General features: G+C 41.7%; 1 protein-coding gene and 1 pseudogene across 1 annotated transcript in view; both read left to right on the forward strand.

Moving 5' to 3' along the window:
- Positions 1-9564, forward strand: part of LOC109907194 (engulfment and cell motility protein 1-like) — a 119046-nt gene extending 109482 nt beyond the window's left edge. The window contains exon 17 of the mRNA XM_031795143.1: positions 9397-9564. Coding sequence (XP_031651003.1) covers positions 9397-9564 — 168 coding nt within the window. The remainder of the gene's footprint in view (positions 1-9396) is intronic.
- Positions 9451-21363, forward strand: part of LOC116352773 (engulfment and cell motility protein 1-like) — a 20837-nt pseudogene continuing 8924 nt past the window's right edge.

Here is a 21363-nt window from a genome sequence, read left to right on the forward strand (position 1 = left end):
ACAGCCCATCTATCTACCTCATCCCCATACTGTATTTATTTATTTAGCTCCTTTTGCACCACAGTATCTCTACTTGCACATCTACCATTCCAGTGTTTAATTGCCATATTGTAATTACTTCGCCACCATGGCCTATTTATTGCCTTAACTCCCTTATTTTACCTAATTTGCACTCACTGTATATAGACTTTGTTTTCTTTTTTTTCTACTGTATGTTTTGTTCATTCCATGTGTAACTCTGTGTTGTTGTATGTGTCGAACTGCTTTGCTTTATCTTGGCCAGGTCGCAGTTGTAAATGAGAACTTGTTCTCAACTAGCCTACCTGGTTAAATAAAGGTGAAAGAAAAAAAGAAAAAGATTGTAATTAAAAGCAGAGATGGGAGGGTTCTAGGACACGAGTGATACATCTGGTCTGTCCCTGATTACGGTTGGTCACTATACAGCTCTCTCTGTCTCCCTGTCTGCATGTCTTTGTCCCTGCCAGTCAGTCAGTCTTGGAGGAGGACAATCAATCAAAACCTACCGGACATACATCTTCTTTAGGGGAGACAGACAGGAGAGGAACAGGAGACATTGGTCAAAAGTATCCTCCCATCATACATGTTCTTCCAGAGAGAATAGGATGAAACTGAGTATTTAGGTTTTGTCCCTGTTTTCTTCCAACCCGAAGGCCGAAAGGTGATGAGTGTAGAGGAGAGGAGTTTAGTACCTCCACTAGGATATGAAAATAGGCCATTGGAAAGAATGTCACTTTATAGTATTGGCATCTATCCCTGTTGGCTATCTTTCTCCCCCTGTTGACTGTCTGGTGGGTGGGGTGTTAAGTGAGAGTGGAGAGAGGAAAGGGCCATAATTAGTGACAGGCTAATTCTCACCTCTGCTTTTTGGGGGTTACTGGCAGCTGAGGAGAACTAGGATTAACAACCATAATGTATGGGGAGACAGCCTAATAGAGAGAGTTTGAGGTGGGAAGAGTTCAGGGATGTGTTCAGTGCAGCATTATTACCTTTCCTATTTCAACATGTTTTCCCTAATGAACATGAGCCTGATGAATGCTGTCTACTAAATAGAAGGGAGTAGGGGAGGTCGTACCTCTCAAAACATCTAAAGAACAAAAGGTTACGTAATCCTGCTACTACAGAGGTAACAGAGATGGGTTCAAACGTTCAGCGCTCCAGACAACTACCCAGTCGTACTGTATCTGGAAACATGACAGTGCAGTTATTATCTTGCTGTTTTCCCCCTCCCTGTCTTTTGTTTGTTTTCCAAGGTCATTGTTATGCCAAGTTTTACTCAGAGCCCTGTGATTACCACAGCGGAACATATTTGCATCCCAGAAGATAAACCTGGATTAAAGAGTGTAATCAGCTGGAAAATTATGAGGGGGGGGGGGGGGGGGGGGGTCAGGATTTGGTGATTCCACCGGTTTATCGAATCTGGAATTATAAATGGGATAATTCCTTTAATTCCTCTCTGTGGCACTCACTAACAGTATGCATGGATGCCCAAATAGTGGATTTGAAGTAGGGCCATTTTCACTTGTTTCTCTGTGAGCTAATGCTGTTTTTTTGGGGGGGAGAGGATTACCCCCCCACCCCCATTGAAGCCTTAGTCTGAATGTTTTTGGGTGCTGTGTTGTCTCGTTTCATATTTGTATTCCTTTCGTGATGTCTTGTCTTCCCTCTATCCATTTCTTACCTCTGGCGATGGATCAGTCTTTCTTTGGGAGGATTTCACTAAGCTTTTTGGATCAGAATCCTGCACTATAATCGCCTCTATCCACAGACAACAACAACACACACACATACACCACACACACACACACACACACACACACACAAAGACGTGTATACTCTTCCCCTCTCTCTCTCCCTCCTTTGTCTCTGTCAATTTCAATTCAATTCAAAGGGCTTTATTGGCATGTGAAACATATGTTAACATTGCCAAAGCAAGCGAAATAGATAATAAACAAAAGTGAAATAAGCAGTCATAAATTAACAGTAGACATTACACTCACACAAGTAAAAAATATACAGTGGCAAAAAAATTATGTGAACCCTTTGGAAATACCTGGATTTCTGCATAAATTGTTCATAAAATTTGATCTGATCTTCATCTAGGTCATAACAATAGACAAACACAGTCTGCTTAAACTAATAACACACAAACAATTATAGGTTTTCATGTCTTTATTGAACACACCGTGTAAACATTCACAGTGCAGGGTGGGAAAAGTATGTGAACCCATAACTGCTTGACCCTCCTTTGGCAGCAATAACCTCAACCAAACATTTCTGTCGTTGCGGATCAGATCTGCACAAGGGTCAGCAGGAATTTTGTCCCATTCCTCTTTCCAAAACTGTTTCAGTTCAGCAATATTCTTGGGATGTCTGGTGTGAACTGCTCTCTTGAGGTCATGCCACAGCATCTCAATCGGGTTGAGGTCAGGACTTTGACTGGGCCACTGCAGAAGGTGTATTTTCTTCTGTTGAAGCCATTCTGTTGATTTACTTCTATGTTTTGAGTCTTTGTCCTGTTGCATCACCCAACTTCTGTTGAGCTTCAATTGGTGAACAGATAGCCTAACATTATCCTGCAAAATGTCTCGATAAACTTGAGAATTCATTTTTCCATCAATGATAGCAAGCTGTCCAGGCTCTGATGCAGCAAAGTAGCCCCAAAACATAATGCTCCCTCCACCATACTTTACAGTTGGGATGAGGTTTTAATGTTGGTGTGCTGTGCCTCTTTTTCTCCACACATAGTGTTGTGTGTTCCTTCCAAACAACTCAACTGTAGTTTCTGTCCAAAAAATATTTTACCAGTAGCCCTGTGGAACATCCAGGTGCACTTTTGCAAACTTCAGACGTGCAGCAATATTTTGGGGGGGATAGCAGTGGCTTCTTCCGTGGTGTACTCCCATGAACACCATTCTTGTTTAGTGTTTTACGTATCGTAGACTAATCAACAGAAATGTTAGCATGGTCCAGAGATTTCTGTAAGTTTTTAGCTGTCTATAGGATTCTTCTTAACCTCATTGAGCATTATGTGCTGTGCTCTTGCAGTCCTCTTTGCAGGACGGTCACTCCTAGGGAGAGTTGCAACAGTGCTGAACATTCTCCATTTATAGACAATGTGTCTTACCATGGACTGATGAACATCAAGGCTTTTAGAGATACTATTGTAACCCTTTCCAGCTTTATGCAAGTCAACAATTCTTGATCTTAGGTCTTCTGAGATCTATTTTGTTCGACGCATGGCTCATATCAGGCAATGCTTCTTGTGAATAGCAAACTAACATTTTGTGAGTGTTTTTATAGGGCAAGGCAGCTCTAACCAACATCTCCAATTAAATTTTTTATTTTTATTTAACCTTTATTTAACCAGGTAGGCCAGTTGAGAACAAGTTCACATTTACAACTGCGACCTGGCCAAGATAAAGCAACGCAGTGCAACACAAAAAACAACAGAGTTACACATGGAATAAACAAACATACAGTCAATAACACAATAGAAAAGTCTACATACAGTGTGTGCAAATGAAGTACGATTAGGGAGGTAAGGCAACAAATAGGCCGTAGTGGCGAAATAATTATAATTTAGCAATTAAAGACTGGAGTGACAGATGTGCAGAAGATGAACGTGCAAGTCGAGATACTGGGGTGCAAAGGAGCAACAAACAAAAAAATATGCAGATGAGGTAGTTGGATGGGCTATTTACAGATGGGCTATTTACAGATGGGCTATGTACAGATGGGCTATTTACAGATGGGCTATGTACAGGTGCAATGATCAGTAAACTGCTCTGACAGTTTATACTTAAAGTTAGTGAGGGGGATATGAGTCTCCAACTTCAGTGATTTTTGCAATTCGTTCCAGTCATTGGCAGCAGAGAACTGGAAGGAAAGGCGACCAAAGGAGGAGTTGGTTTTGGGGATGACCAGTGAGATATACCTGCTGGAGCGCGTGCTACGAGTGGGTGCTACTATGGTGACCAGTGAGCTGACTATCGGTAGGATAGTCAGTTTTACGAGGGTGTGTTTGGCAGCATGAGTGAAGGATGCTTTGTTGCGAAATAGGAAGCCAATTCTAGATTTAATTTTGGATTGGAGATGCTTAATGTGGGTCTGGAAGGAGAGTTTACAGTCTAACCAGACATCTAGGTATTTGTAGTTGTCCACATATTCTAAGTCAGAACCGTCCAGAGTAGTGATGCTAGACAGGCGGGCAGGTGCGGGCAGCGATCGGTAGAAGAGTATGCATTTAGTTTTACTTGCATTTAAGAGCAGCTGGAGGCCACGGAAGGAGAGTTGTAAGGCATTGAAGCTTGTCTGGAGGTTAGTTAACACAGTGTCCGAAGAAAGGCCTTTTGGAGAAGTCATTAGTCAATGGGTTCACCTACTTTTTCCAACCTACACTGTGAATGTTTAAATTATGTATTCAATATAGACACGAAAAATACAATAATTTGTGTGTTATTAGTTTAAGATCACTATGTCTGTCTATTGTTGTGACTTTGATGATGATCTGATCAAATTTGATGACCAATAATAGCAGAAATCTGGGTCATTCTGAAGGGTTCACATACTTTGTCTTACCACTGTATATGTATCTCTCCCTCCCCTCCCTGTGTGGATCATTCTTCATTACTTGTTTGCACTTCATTGATGATTCCCGACATATTGAACCCTCAGCCTGTTAGGAAGAGGGGTTACATCTAAATACCTACAACACTCTCTTCATTCACTAAGAATGGAACCCACGCCACCCATCGAAACAGACAGTCCCTTCCATCACAGTACAATGATACAATTACAGTATGTGTCTAATGTCATAAATCACCACATGGGTTACAGAGGATGTGACTATTGTTTGTTCTAGAATCACAACAGCATGAGGGTGTGATTATAGTTTTGTTCTAGAATCACAACAGCACGAGGGTGTGATTATAGTTTTGTTCTAGAATCACAACAGCACGAGGGTGTGATTATAGTTTTGTTCTAGAATCACAACAGCACGAGGGTGTGATTATAGTTTGTTCTAGAATCACAACAGCACGAGGGTGTGATTATAGTTTGTTCTAGAATCACAACAGCACGAGGGTGCAGCTTCATAACAAAAGGCTGAGATAATCGTACTGGTGAATAGATACACAGGCTAGCTTCCTTTCCTTAACTCCTTTCCTTAATGATTACATTCTGTGCTGTACTGTGAATGAAAGATACAGTAGTTATTTACTGTAGTAATATATCATATGAAACATACAGTAGTCTACTGTAGTAATATATCATATGAAACATACAGTAGTCTACTGTAGTAATATATCATATGAAACATACAGTAGTCTACTGTAGTAATATATCATATGAAACATACAGTAGTCTACTGTAGTAATATATCATATGAAACATACAGTAGTCTACTGTAGTAATATATCATATGAAACATACAGTAGTCTACTGTAGTTATGTACTGTAGTTATATATAATAGGAAGCATACTGTACAGTAGTCTACTGTAGTTATGTACTGTAGTTATATATATGAAACATACAGTAGTCTACTGTAGTTATGTACTGTAGTTATATATATGAAACAGTCATATACTGTAGTTATATATAATAGGAAGCATACTGTACAGTAGTCTACTGTAGTTATGTACTGTAGTTATATATATGAAACATACAGTAGTCTACTGTAGTTATGTACTGTAGTTATATATATGAAACATACAGTAGTCTACTGTAGTTATGTACTGTAGTTATATATATGAAACAGTCATATACTGTAGTTATATATATAATAGGAAGCATACTGTACAGTAGTCTACTGTAGTAATATATCATATGAAACATACAGTAGTCTACTGTAGTAATATATCATATGAAACATACAGTAGTCTACTGTAGTAATATATCATATGAAACATACAGTAGTCTACTGTAGTAATATATCATATGAAACATACAGTAGTCTACTGTAGTAATATATCATATGAAACATACAGTAGTCTACTGTAGTAATATATCATATGAAACATACAGTAGTCTACTGTAGTTATGTACTGTAGTTATATATAATAGGAAGCATACTGTACAGTAGTCTACTGTAGTTATGTACTGTAGTTATATATATGAAACATACAGTAGTCTACTGTAGTTATGTACTGTAGTTATATATATGAAACAGTCATATACTGTAGTTATATATAATAGGAAGCATACTGTACAGTAGTCTACTGTAGTTATGTACTGTAGTTATATATATGAAACATACAGTAGTCTACTGTAGTTATGTACTGTAGTTATATATATGAAACATACAGTAGTCTACTGTAGTTATGTACTGTAGTTATATATATGAAACAGTCATATACTGTAGTTATATATATAATAGGAAGCATACTGTACAGTAGTCTACTGTAGTAATATATCATATGAAACATACAGTAGTCTACTGTAGTTATGTACTGTAGTTATATATAATAGGAAGCATACTGTACAGTAGTCTACTGTAGTTATGTACTGTAGTTATATATCATATGAAACATACAGTAGTCTACTGTAGTTATGTACTGTAGTTATATATATGAAACAGTCATATACTGTAGTTATATATAATAGGAAGCATACTGTACAGTAGTCTACTGTAGTTATGTACTGTAGTTATATATATGAAACATAGTCATATACTGTATTTATAAATAATATGAAACATACTGGAGAGTAGTCTACTGTAGTTATATACTGTATTTATAAATAATATGAAACATCCTGGAGAGTAGTCTACTGTAGTTATGTACTGTATTTATAAATAATACGAAACATACTGGAGAGTAGTCTACTGTAGTTATATACTGTATTTATAAATAATATGAAACATCCTGGAGAGTAGTCTACTGTAGTTATATACTGTATTTATAAATAATACGAAACATACTGGAGAGTAGTCTACTGTAGTTATATACTGTATTTATAAATAATATGAAACATCCTGGAGAGCAGTCTACTGTATTTATATATAATATGAAACATCCTGGAGAGTAGTCTACTGTAGTTATATACTGTATTTATAAATAATACGAAACATACTGGAGAGTAGTCTACTGTAGTTATATACTGTATTTATAAATAATATGAAACATCCTGGAGAGCAGTCTACTGTATTTATATATAATATGAAACATACTGGAGAGTAGTCTACTGTATTTATATATAATATGAAACATCCTGGAGAGCAGTCTACTGTAGTTATATATAATATGAAACATCCTGGAGAGTAGTCTACTGTATTTATATATAATATGAAACATCCTGGAGAGCAGTCTACTGTATTTATATATAATATGAAACATCCTGGAGAGTAGTCTACCGTATTTATATATAATATGAAACATACTGGAGAGTAGTCTACTGTATTTATATATAATATGAAACATCCTGGAGAGCAGTCTACTGTATTTATATATAATATGAAACATCCTGGAGAGTAGTCTACCGTATTTATATATAATATGAAACATACTGGAGAGTAGTCTACTGTATTTATATATAATATGAAACATCCTGGAGAGCAGTCTACTGTATTTATATATAATATGAAACATACTGGAGAGTAGTCTACTGTATTTATATATAATATGAAACATACTGGAGAGTAGTCTACTGTATTTATATATAATATGAAACATACTGGAGAGTAGTCTACTGTATTTATATATAATATGAAACATACTGGAGAGTAGTCTACTGTATTTATATATAATATGAAACATACTGGAGAGTAGTCTACTGTATTTATATATAATATGAAACATACTGGAGAGTAGTCTACTGTATTTATATATAATATGAAACATACTGGAGAGCAGGCTACTGTAGTTATATACTGTAATTATAATATGCAGGACAGGAGGTCATCTAGTGGTTCTGATAGGAAGCCATTCAGCAGAATGTGGCTATAGCCAGGAGTAAAGGATACAACAGTATCCTGTGCCCTCTGACTTTCTATCTCTGATGTAGTGGCATGCCTCGTGATTCTCTCCCACAGTCTAACAATACGAATGGATAAGCAAGTGTTAGGGATGTGTTGAGTGAATGTTCTCCACTGATGCATGCAGAGTATTACAGGAGGCTAGGCAGTATAAAATTAGCCCCCTTCATCCTGCCCTTTCCCCCCGAGGGAAGATTCACTGGACTATATTACAAAATGTGCACTGATAAAACCTTCTATGATTTAACTACTGGGAAGTGGCTCTCCATCCCCTTACCAGAACACATTATGTGCTCCTCTGACCCCATAAACTGGCAATGGAGTTATTCACCATTAGTGACTCAATCCGACGCCCTTGTGTGCCCGTTTGTGTGAGTGGCGCACACGCTTCTGTGTGTGGGTTATTTAAGCAGTAAGGCCCGAGGGGGTGTGGTATATGGCAAATATATCACAGCTAAGGGGTGTTATTATGCATAACGCAATGCAGAGTGCCTGGATACAGTCCTTAGCCGTGGTATATTGGTCATATACCACAAACCCCAAGATGCCTTATTGCTATTAAAAACTTGTTGACAACATAATTAGAACAGTAAACAAGTAATTTTGCATCATACCTCTGGTATTTTATCTGATATCCCACGGCTTTCAGCCAATCAGCATCCAGGAGTCAAACTACCCGGGTTTATAGTTGCCATCCGCACCATTAGTCTCCAGGGCTCTTTACTGTAGTAGCAAGAAAAACGTTTTCTGACCTCCTGAGTGGCGCAGGAGTCTAAGTCACTGCATCTTTGTGCAAGAGACGCCACTACAGTCCCTGGTTCGAATCCATGCTGTATCACATCTGGCCGTGATTGGGAGTCCCATAGAACGGCACATAATTGGCCCAGCGTCGTCCGGGTTTGGTCGGGGTAGACCGTCATTGACTTGCCTTGTTAAATAAAGTAAATACAATTCTCTAGTGTTTTGTGCTCTGTTTTAAATGACTGTTTCCCAGAGGTTCCTTGGCTCTCTCTCTCTCCCTCAGGAGCTCTGCAAACGTCCTCAAGAGCAAACTTTTTGAGGAGATGGGATGTTTGCCCCGAAAGCTCCGAACAGTGATGTGAAAGTGTTATGTATTCATATAACTGTATGTGTGCGAGTAAATAATTGTTTTCCTCCATTTAATGTGCCTTTGCACAACGGCGTATTTATATCACATCATGAGACTGTTTCCTAGACACAGATTCATCCTAGTCCTAGAACGAAGAACCTCCATTGAGAATGCTTTTGGACCAGGTCTAAGATGAATCTGTCTGGGAAACCGGACCCAAATGTGTAGCCTAGATTTCCTTCTCTACCTATCCAGACATCGAAGTTCTTACCACCTCTCCCCTCGTCTAAATCCCCCTCTTTCTTCTCCTCCCAGGTGATGCAGGTGGTAAGAGAGCAGATCATGCGAGCGCTGACACAGAAGCCTAATTCCCTGGACCAGTTAAAGAGTCGCCTGCAGAACCTGAGTTATACTGAGATCCTGAAGATACGCCAGTCTGAGAGGATGAACCAAGAAGACTTCCAGTCCCGCCCCATCCTGTGAGTCAATGGAGTGTGTGTGTGTGTGTGTGTGTTATTACTGCCTGAGAAAGGAAGGAATCAGTGATTTTACTGCCTGAGAAAGGAAGGAATCAGTGATTTTACTGCCTGAGAAAGGAAGGAATCAGTGATATTACTGCCTGAGAAAGGAAGGAATCAGTGATATTACTGCCTGAGAAAGGAAGGAATCAGTGATATTACTGCCTGAGAAAGGAAGGAATCAGTGATATTACTGCCTGAGAAAGGAAGGAATCAGTGATATTCATTAGGTAGATGTAACCAATCCTTCGTTAAAAAGAGGACTAAAACATGACGCCTGTGAGATTGAAGAAAGAAAATAGCTGCTAATATTCATGACATAAATCTTCTCATGATGCCCTATTCTTTAACCAGTCCAAATAAAGACCAAAACAAAGGGAATGAGAGAAAATATGACTGTGGAAGAAAGGAAACAAAGGGAACGAGAGACAATATGACTGGAAGAAAGGAAACAAAGGGAATGAGAGACAATATGACTGTGGAAGAAAGGAAAAGGGAACGAGAGACAATATGACTGTGGAAAAAAAGGGAACGAGAGACAATATGACTGTGGAAGAAGGGAAAAGGGAACGAGAGACAATATGACTGTGGAAAAAAAGGGAACGAGAGACAATATGACTGTGGAAGAAAGGAAACAAAGGGAACGAGAGACAATATGACTGTGGAAGAAAGGAAACAAAGGGAACGAGAGACAATATGACTGTGGAAGAAAGGAAACAAAGGGAACGAGAGACAATATGACTCTGGAAGAAAGGAAACAAAGGGAACGAGAGACAATATGACTGTGGAAGAAAGGAAACAAAGGGAACGAGAGACAATATGACTGGAAGAAAGGGAACGAGAGACAATATGACTGTGGAAGAAAGGAAACAAAGGGAACGAGAGACAATATGACTGTGGAAGAAAGGAAACAAAGGGAACGAGAGACAATATGACTGTGGAAGAAAGGAAACAAAGGGAACGAGAGACAATATGACTCTGGAAGAAAGGAAACAAAGGGAACGAGAGACAATATGACTCTGGAAGAAAGGAAACAAAGGGAACGAGAGACAATATGACTGTGGAAGAAAGGAAACAAAGGGAACGAGAGACAATATGACTGTGGAAGAAAGGAAACAAAGGGAACGACAGACAATATGACTGTGGAAGAAAGGAAACACTTTCGTTAACACACATTTAATATACCTCCATTCCTCCTTTATTTCACCCCCTTTTTATTATAAAAAAAACAAACTAAATTCAGCTATTGACATATGCTGCATCAGACGCATGCATTCCGTTCCCCTCATGATTGAAAATCTGCATTATAATCTGATTTGCCTACAAATGGTATTCAGAGTCAGTACCCCATTAAGTTCTTTTTAGGCTGCAGCAGTGGTCAACAACCTTTTCTGAGTCAATATTCCTTTCTGAGTCAATATTCCTTTCTGAGTCAATATTCCTTTCTGAGTAAATATTCCTTTTTGAGTCAATATTCCTTTGAGTCAAAATGCAAGCTGAGATCTACCACTCAGATTTCTTTTTTTTTGTAAAATGTTGTTCTTCTCAGAGATAAGGGAGTCTTCCAGCTGATGGTCAGACTGAGTGGAGGGGGCAGCAGTGAAGCCTCCTCCCTCCCTCTGCTGAGATAAGGGGACAGTCTTCCAGCTGATGGTCAGTCTGAGTGGAGGGGGCAGCAGTGAAGCCTCCTCCCTCCCTCTGCTGAGATAAGGGAGTCTTCCAGCTGATGGTCAGTCTGAGTGGAGGGGGCAGCAGTGAAGCCTCCTCCCTCCCTCTGCTGAGATAAGGGGACAGTCTTCCAGCTGATGGTCAGTCTGAGTGGAGGGGGCAGCAGTGAAGCCTCCTCCCTCCCTCTGCTGAGATAAGGGGACAGTCTTCCAGCTGATGGTCAGTCTGAGTGGAGGGGGCAGCAGTGAAGCCTCCTCTCTCCCTCTGCTGAGACAAGGGGACAGTCTTCCAGCTGATGGTCAGTCTGAGTGGAGGGGGCAGCAGTGAAGCCTCCTCTCTCCCTCTGCTGAGACAAGGGGACAGTCTTCCAGCTGATGGTCAGTCTGAGTGGAGGGGGCAGCAGTGAAGCCTCCTCCCTCCCTCTGCTGAGATAAGGGGACAGTCTTCCAGCTGATGGTCAGTCTGAGTGGAGGGGGCAGCAGTGAAGCCCCCCCTCTCCCTCTGCTGAGATAAGGGGACAGTCTTCCAGCTGATGGTCAGTCTGAGTGGAGGGGGCAGCAGTGAAGCCTCCTCCCTCCCTCTGCTGAGACAAGGGGACAGTCTTCCAGCTGATGGTCAGTCTGAGTGGAGGGGGCAGCAGTGAAGCCTCCTCTCTCCCTCTGCTGAGACAAGGGGACAGTCTTCCAGCTGATGGTCAGTCTGAGTGGAGGGGGCAGCAGTGAAGCCTCCTCTCTCCCTCTGCTGAGATAAGGGGACAGTCTTCCAGCTGATGGTCAGTCTGAGTGGAGGGGGCAGCAGTGAAGCCTCCTCTCTCCCTCTGCTGAGATAAGGGGACAGTCTTCCAGCTGATGGTCAGTCTGAGTGGAGGGGGCAGCAGTGAAGCCTCCTCCCTCCCTCTGCTGAGACAAGGGGACAGTCTTCCAGCTGATGGTCAGTCTGAGTGGAGGGGGCAGCAGTGAAGCCTCCTCTCTCCCTCTGCTGAGATAAGGGGACAGTCTTCCAGCTGATGGTCAGTCTGAGTGGAGGGGGCAGCAGTGAAGCCTCCTCCCTCCCTCTGCTGAGACAAGGGGACAGTCTTCCAGCTGATGGTCAGTCTGAGTGGAGGGGGCAGCAGTGAAGCCTCCTCTCTCCCTCTGCTGAGACAAGGGGACAGTCTTCCAGCTGATGGTCAGTCTGAGTGGAGGGGGCAGCAGTGAAGCCTCCTCTCTCCCTCTGCTGAGATAAGGGGACAGTCTTCCAGCTGATGGTCAGTCTGAGTGGAGGGGGCAGCAGTGAAGCCTCCTCTCTCCCTCTGAGATAAGGGGACAGTCTTCCAGCTGATGGCGAAATTTCTATGACCAGAGAAAGTGAAATATTCCTTGATAATAAAAAAGACAAGCCGCAAATAATAACAATGCAAGCTTATGGAAAAACACATTTTATGGCTAATAAAACTGTTGAACATTAACTTACTCATAAAAACAGCAGCTCTTTGTTGGTTTTGTTTTGTCTCTCTCTGGTCATGGTTCTAAAAGCTTTGAAATCTCACATCAACTTTGCTGTGCATCGAGGACATTTTTACAGTCTGACACTAGATCTGTGCATACACGTTGATCTGAGTTATCTGATTGGTCAGCGGTAGACCTTTAGGTGCATTTGATTTGCTCTGCCGGGTAGGCTGATTTTTTTGTTTTATTTGGCTGGTAAACGTTAAAGGTTTCGGCAAGTGTTGTTCCAGTGTTAGGTTTACAATGTGCTATAAAGAAAGACCTGTGTAATATTTACATTCTGTAAAGGCATTCATTCAAATTCGACTAGCTAATTTTAAACAGGATCTTTATAAGGAATTAATATGACATGCAGAAGAAACCTTTGAGAGAAAGTGTTTGTCCGCATCTTAATGTATAGAAGGGGAAAAAAGTCATTCATAATTTATTCTCAAATCCTCTATAGAATTTTCGTTCAATATTCCACACTTCTATATAAACTGCATTTCCATGAGTGTTTGCATTCCACTCTCATCTCAGTGGGCCCTGCCACTTCATACTCTTCCAACTACATTCCAGAGTATTATCTTTGAAAGAGCTCATTTTAGTTAACTCAGTTGCAGATGATTTTCAGAGGCAAGGAGAGAATGACTTTGAGCTGTAATGAATCTGATTTATGAAATGGCCGTGCCAAAACATCTGAGAGACACAGAACCTGCCACAGATAATGACAATCTCACTATGGGTGTCCAGCCATATAGATCATTCCCAACCAAATGCTATACAGAAAATTAACGATCTGTCATTACATGTATGGGACCTGAATCCATTCCTTAGCATCCCCCTCTCCCCGACAGTTCGTTATCAGAGTAGGGTGACGTTGACCCAAGACTCTGATCTTGAGCCAGTTTAGCATTTTCCCACTAATGTTTAAGGATTGAATTGGTGGAGGGGAGATTATCCTAGATATGTACCTAGGGGAAACATCACCCCAGGTCCACTGATGATCTGAAAGCACAGAGCTGCAGTGAAAATAACGGCTCGGGAAAGGCACAGAGAAACTGACGTAATGAGAAAGAGAAAATCTGATTGGACTGCCCTCTAATTGTCTGTTCGCTCCACAGCAGCCCTCTCATTGGTTGTCAGATCGATCCACAGCAGCCCTCTTATTGGCTGTCAGCTCCACAGCAGCGTCCTGATTGGCTGGTGAGCTGTAGGACTGTGTGGGCACTGCAGGTTTCTCCAGTCAATAGGTTGTATGTATAATTAATGTTGGCTAGCTGTTAGGGGCTGTGTTCATATCTTTCATACCAGAGACAGAACACGCAGAGAAACCTACATGTTAGTCCACATGACAGGGATCACAGCAGGGCACTGTGCAGCGCCCTCCTCGGTAATGAGACTGTGGGGATTGGATGGGGTGGAGAGGGGGGCTCTCTCTTTCACACACACACGCGCACACACACACAGTCTGTGGCCAGTCAGTCTAACAGTGTCAAATTTAGACGGTGTCCACTACATTTAGAAGGTGTCCACTACATTTAGAAGGTGTCCACTACATTTAGAAGGTGTCCACTACATTTAGAAGGTGTCCACTACATTTAGAAGGTGTCCACTACATTTAGAAGGTGTCCACTACATTTAGAAGGTTTCCACTACATTTCTAAGCGTTAAGGGACCCCTCGACAACATCCGCTGAAAAGGCAGAGCGCGAAATTCAAAAATATTTTTTTGAAATATTTAACTTTCATACATTCACAAGTGCAATACACCAAATTAAAGCTTAACTTTTTGTTAATCTACCCATCGTGTCCGATTTGAAAAGGGCTTTACAGCGAAAACACACCATATGATTATGTTAGGTCAGAGCTTAGTCACATACAGCCATTTTCCAGCCAAAGAGAGGAGTCACAAAAAGCAGAAATAAAGATAAAATTAATCACTAACCTTTGATGATCTTCATCAGATGGCACTCATAGGACTTCATGTTACACAATACATGTATGTTTTGTTCGATAAAGTTCATATTTATATCCAAAAATCTCAGTTTACATTGGTGCGTTATGTTCAGTAATGTTGTGCCTCGAAAACATCTGTCGAATTTGCAGAGAGCCACATCAATTTACAGAAATACTCATCATAAACTTTGATAAAAGATACAAGTATTATGCACAGAATTATAGATATACTTCTCAATGCAACCGCTGTGTCAGATTTCAAAAAAACTTTACGGAAAAAGCAAACCATGCAATAATCTGAGTATGGAGCTCAGACACAAAAACAAGCCATACAGATACCCGCCATGTTGTGGAGTCAGTAAAAGTCAGAAATAGCGTTATAAATATTCACTTACCTTTGATTATCTTCATCTGAATGCACTCCCAGGAACCCCAGTTCCACAATAAATGTTTGACTTGTTCAATAAAGTCCATAATTTATGTCCAAATACCTCCTTTTTGTTTGCGCGTTTCGCAAACAAATCCAAACTCACGAGGTGCGGGCAAGTCCAGGCGAAAGTTCAGATGAAAAGTTCAAAAAGTTATATTACAGTTGGTAGAAACATGTCAACCGATGTATAGAATCAATCGTTAGGATGTTTTTAAAATAAATCTTCAATAATGTTCCAACTGGAGAATTCCTTTGTCTTTAGATATGCAATGGAATGCAGGTCGCTCTCACGGGTGCGCGCGTGATCAGCTCATGGCCTTCAGTCAGACACCTGGTTGAAACAGCTCTCATTCGCCCCCACTTCACAGTAGAAGCCTCAAACAACATTCTAAAGACTGTTGATCTAGTGGAAGCCTTAGGAAGTGCAATATGACCCATAGACAGTGTATATTCGATAGGCAATGAGTTGAAAACCTACAAACCTCAGATTTCCCACTTCCTGGTTGGATTTATCTCAGGTTTTTGCCTGCCATATGTGTTCTGTTATACTCACAGACATCATTCAAACTGTTTTAGAAACTATCCAAATCTACTAATAATATGCAAATATTAGCTTCTGGGCCTGAGTTGCAGGCAGTTTACTCTGGGAACGCTTTTCATTCGAACGTGAAAATGCTGCCCCCTATCCCAAATTAAGATAAAATAAACCAACCAAATAATTTTTGTTGAAAATTCAACTGAGATGACAATGATGTAGCTATATCGAGGACTTTTTCCAAATTGATCAAATACATTGATGCAACATGATATGCCTTATTGAAGATCGATGTAAAAAAATATATAATAATACACTGGGGCTGACACACTTGATCCCTATCTGCTGCATCTTTCTGCACTACTTACTGCAGAATTCCTGGGGTTATCCCTAAGAGCTACACAATGGCTGACTTGGATAACGACCGTCCAATTTCCAAACTATCTTGCCTTGCCAGAGCTACAGTTGAAGTCGGAAGTTTACATACACCTTAGCCAAATACATTTAAACTGAGTTTTTCACAATTCCTGACATTTAATCCAAGTAAAAAGTCCCTGTCTTAGATCAGTTAGGATCACCACTTTATTTTAAGAATGTGAAATGTCAGAATAATAGAGTGATTTATTTCAGCTTTTATTTCTTTCATCACATTCCCAGTGGGTCAGAAGTTTACATACACTCAATTAGTATTTGGTAGCATTGCCTTTAAATTGTTTAACTTGGGTCAAATGTTTTGGCTAGCCTTCCACAAGCTTCCCACAATAAATTGGGGGAATTTTGGCCCATTCCTCCTGACAGAGCTGGTGTAACTGAGTCAGATTTGTAGGCCTCCTTGCTCGCACACGCGTTTTCAGTTCTGTACACAAATTTTCGATAGGAGTGAGGTCAGGGCTTTGTGATGGCCACTCCAATACCTTGACTTTGTTGTCCTTAAGCCATTTTGCCACAACTTTGGAAGTATGCTTGGGGTCATTGTCCATTTGGAAGACCCATTTGCGACCAAGCTTTAACTTCCTGAATGATGTCTTGAGATGTTGCTTCAATATATCCACATAATTTTCCTACCTCATGGTGCCATCTATTTTGTGAAGTGCACCAGTCCCTCCTGCAGCAAAGCACCCCCACAACATGATGCTGCCACCCCGTGCTTCACGGATAGAATGTTGTTCTTCGGCTTGCAGGCCTCCCCCTTTTTCTTCCAAACACAACAATGGTCATTATGGCCAAACAATTCAATTTTTCCTTCATCAGACCAAGGACATTTCTCCAAAAAGTACAATCTTTGTCCCCATGTGCAGTTGCAAACCGTAGTCTGGCTCTTTTGTGGCGGTTTTGGAGCAGTGGCTCCTTCCTTGCTGAGCGGCCTTTCAGGTTATGTCGATATAGAACTCGTTTTACTGTGGATATAGATACTTTTGTACCTGTTTCCTCCAGCATCTTTACACGGTCCTTTGCTGTTCTGGAATAGATTTGCACTTTTCGCACCAAAGCACGTTCATCTCTAGGAAACAGAGCGCGTCTCCTTCCTGAGCGGTATGACGACTGCGTGGTCCCATGGTGTTTATACTTATTGGCTGAGCTCTTGGCTGATTTATTTAGATTTTCCCATGTTGTCCAGCAGAGGCACTGAGTTTAAAGGTAGGCCCTGAAATACATCCACAGGTACACCTCCAATTGACTCAAATTATGTCAATTAGCCTATCAGAAGCTTCTAAAGCCATGACATAATCTTCTGGAATTTTCCATGCTGTTTAAAGGCACAGTCAATTTAGTGTGAATTATAAGTGAAATAATCCGTCTGTAAACAATTGTTGGAAAAATGACATGTGACATGCACAAAGTAGATGTCCTAACCGACTTGCCAAAACTATAGTTTGTTAACAAGAAATTGGTTGAGTGGTTGAAAAAGTGTGGTTGAAAAATGAGTTTTTAATGACTCCAATCTAAGTGTATGTAAACTTCCTATTTCAACTGTATGTTGCCTTGACAAACGTTTTTAACTTCTATTTGTATTCGTAATGAGCACCAATCTGGTTTTAGACCGGGACATAGCACTGTTTCAGCAGCTACACTTGTCTTTGAGGATGTCGATGTTGTTTGAATTATACACGTCATTGTGCTGCCTTATTTCTTGACCTGTCGAAGGAGAGATAATGGTCCGTTTAATAACGGTATCAGATAACGTTAGATACAGTTGTCCATTTCTTACTTGTTCAAAGGTTGTCTGAAATGGGCCTTAATCAGGTATATGGCAATTGGTTCCAGAACTATCTAACGGACAAAACACTGTGTGCTTACTGACGGTATTCAATTTAGTTTCCTCAATATCAAGAAAGGTGCACCGCAGGGGGCCTCGTTCTCTTCACTATTTATATACGTAACATTGGTCTATCTGGTAAAACATGGAATATTCATCTCTTTGTAACTGACAAAAAAGGCTGAGAATTGAGATTGGTTTCGTCTATAGAAATAAATCCTGCCTGACTGGATAGTATAAGGAAGATTGTTCAAGCAACACTTCTCCCAGTAGTTGATTATGGTGATCATTTTAAAACCTTTCACTCAGCACTGCGTTTTATCGTTGGTGGACAATTTTTATTCACTGCATATTGTATAGTTCTGTTGGCTGTGAGTCTCTGATCCAGCATTGGTTACTTCAGAGTCTACCCTACTAACACAACTCACAAATTAATTGGAGATCCAGCTATTTTCAGACCCACTCTCTGGACTGGCTGGTTCTGGAGGACCCGCTGGTCTCCACTGACCCGGGGGAAATGCTTTTAGTTGTTAGGCCACCGGCTCATGGAATAGCCTTCGGCCACCTTGAAATTAGACTCGCTGGTTTCCATTGGACAGTTTACATGGAGTTTAAGGGAGGTGATGTGTGAGTGTTGTGTTTGTTTTGATTCATCTCATTGTATATATTGTATATATTGTATTGATATTATTATCGTACATGATGTGTGTTACATGTTGTGTTCATGTTCCCAGGTCTCCCTTGTAAGTTAGACCCTGGTCTCAATGCTGATCTACCCTTTATTAAATCTCAACTAACACTAACTGTTAAGTTATGTTGACGTAACCCATCTCTCAGAGTGTCTGTGTGACTGACGGACTGGTTCTTGGTCTGTCTGTGTGACTGACGGACTGGTTCTTGGTCACTCTGTGTGTGTGACTGACTCGTCTCTGTCTCTGACTGTTTCTCTCTGGTCTGTAGGGAGCTGCGGGAGAAGATCCAGCCAGAGATCATGGAGCTGATCAAACAACAGAGGCTCAACCGTCTGTGTGATGGAACCTGCTTCAGGAAGATCAGCAGCCGCCGGAGGCAAGGTGGGTGTCTCACTCACTCACACAGAGAGAGAGAGAGAGTTTGGCCTGTGTACATTATTCGCTGCCCTATACACCAAACATCATATCTCACCCAGTGTCACACTCCCACACACTATCCTACACAGGTGCCCTATCTCTCTCTCAGGCCGGCTCAACAACCCTCACCACACCATTAAAACACTCACTCTCTAGCCTCCAGGGTGGCGCAGTGGTCTGAGCTGTGCCATCAGAGATTCTGGGTTCGAGGCCAGGCTCTGTCGCAGCCGGCCATGACCGGGAGGCCCATGGGGCGGCGCACAATTGGCCCAGTGTCGTCCGGGTTAGGGAGGGTTTGGTCGGCAGGGATATCCTTGTCTCATCTCGCACTTGGGCCGGGCGCAGTGCACGCTGACCAGGTCGCCAGGTGCACGGTGTTTCCTCCGACACATTGGTGCCGCTGGCTTCCGGTTTGATGTGCATTGTGTCAAGAAGCAGTGCGGCTCGGTTGGGTTGTGTTTCGGAGGACGCATGGCTCTTGACCTTCGCCTCTCCCGAGTCCATAGGGGAGTTGTAGCGATGAGACAAGACTGTAACTACCAATTGGATACCACAAAATTGGGGTGAAAAAAGGGGTCAAATAAAATTTAAATAAACACTCGCTCTCTCTGGCCAGCTTACCAACCCCCACCACACAATTAAAACACTATCTCTCTTTCTCTCTCTTTCTCTCTTTCTCTCTCTCATTCTCTCTATCTCGTCCTCTCTCTTTCTCTCTCTCTCTCTCTTCCTCTCTCTCTCTCTCTCTCTCTCTCTCTCTCTCTCTCTCTCTCTCTCTCTCTCTCTCTCTCTCTCTCTCTCTCTCTCTCTCTCTCTCTCTCTCTCTCTCTCTCTCTCTCTCTCTCTCTCTCTCTCTCTCTCTCTCTCTCTCTCTCTCTCTCTCTCTCTCTCTCTCTCTCTCTCTCTCCTCTCTCTCTCTCTCTCTCTCTCTCTCTCTCTCTCTCTCTCTCTCTCTCTCTCAGGCCTGCTCACCGACCCCCACCACACCATTAAAACACTCTTTCTCTCCTTTATTTCCACACATCCCTCCCTCCCACACTGTCCCTTTTTTCTGCCCAGTCCACTCTATCAATCTGCTCTCTTCTCCTCCTCCTCCACCACACCACCACCTTTTTCTCTCTGTCCGTCTCGCTCTCTCTGTATTCTGCAGCATATTCCTCTCTAAGTGGGCAGTCTCCTTTGGCTTTGATGGAGCCATAGTGGTAACCTTGGAGGCTGTTCAAAAGTCTGGGTTGCTTTGTTAAACTCTCTGTGGAAACACAGCCTTTCTACTACTAATTGGTCTTTTGATCAATCACATCAGATCTTTTTCAGAGCTAATCGGATTGGTCAAAAGACCAATTAGGGAAAAAAATATCAGAATTGGGCAGCCTTTGTCACACACCCACACGCACACACACACACACACACACACACACCATGCCAAACCGCTACTCCTCCAAAAATGAGCCAATACATGAATACCCCAGGTGTCTGGAACTAACTGAGACAGTCTATTGCTTCCAAGACTGGCTAATATCTGAGCTGTGTGGCTCTCGACTTACCCTTGTTGTCTGGAACAGTTTCTCTCCCCAGCTCTACAGTACCGCAGAGCCTCATTGCTCTGAAGTGCGTGAATCAATTTCAGTAATGGAGGAACGGCCTTAATTCAATTCCCGGCCCGGTTTCTAAAGCTCTCCCCTGGTCATGTCAGTGTTCTGGAATGGACATGAGGTCGGTTAGCGTGACTCTTCAGAACCGTTGAACCCAAATTAGTCAGCGCTGCGGATGTATTAAAGGGAATTGTGGTTGTAGTATCTGCCAGTGACTATTTTTTTGTCGTGGGTGTTTGTTTGCGTCGTGGGTATTGAGGTTGAGTTTTCAGAACAGAGAGGATCCTTTCTTTGCTTGTTCTCGCCTCAGGTGAAAGACGGTTACAGAATACATCCTTTTCAATGTAACGTCCCAGGTCCCATAACATTTTACGCAGCTTTTATTAACAGTCAAATAAATAAACCTCCTTTCAGTAGAAGCATAGGGTATGTTTGTGTCCTAAATGGCATCCTATGGGACCTGGTCAAAAGTAGTGCACTACATAGGGAATAGGGTGCCATTTGGGACCATATCTCCCTGTCCTTTATTTAACTGTGGCTGTGGAATGGAAGCCTGTTCATCCTTTCCCTGTAAAGGACTGTGGAGTTGCACCATGGATAAAACTTGTACACTTCCGATTGGAGTGTTTGGGGAGTGTTGAGCCTAATATCCTTTTCATACTGGCTGTGGCTGGGGCCTCGGCATGGCAGGAAGAGGGAAGAGAGAGGAGGAGACCACAGGGAAAGGCGTTATTGCTTAGCACCGCTAT

The sequence above is a fragment of the Oncorhynchus kisutch genome, linkage group LG17, assembly GCF_002021735.2.
Source record: "Oncorhynchus kisutch isolate 150728-3 linkage group LG17, Okis_V2, whole genome shotgun sequence".
In the NCBI taxonomy this organism is placed as follows: Eukaryota; Metazoa; Chordata; class Actinopteri; order Salmoniformes; family Salmonidae; genus Oncorhynchus; species Oncorhynchus kisutch.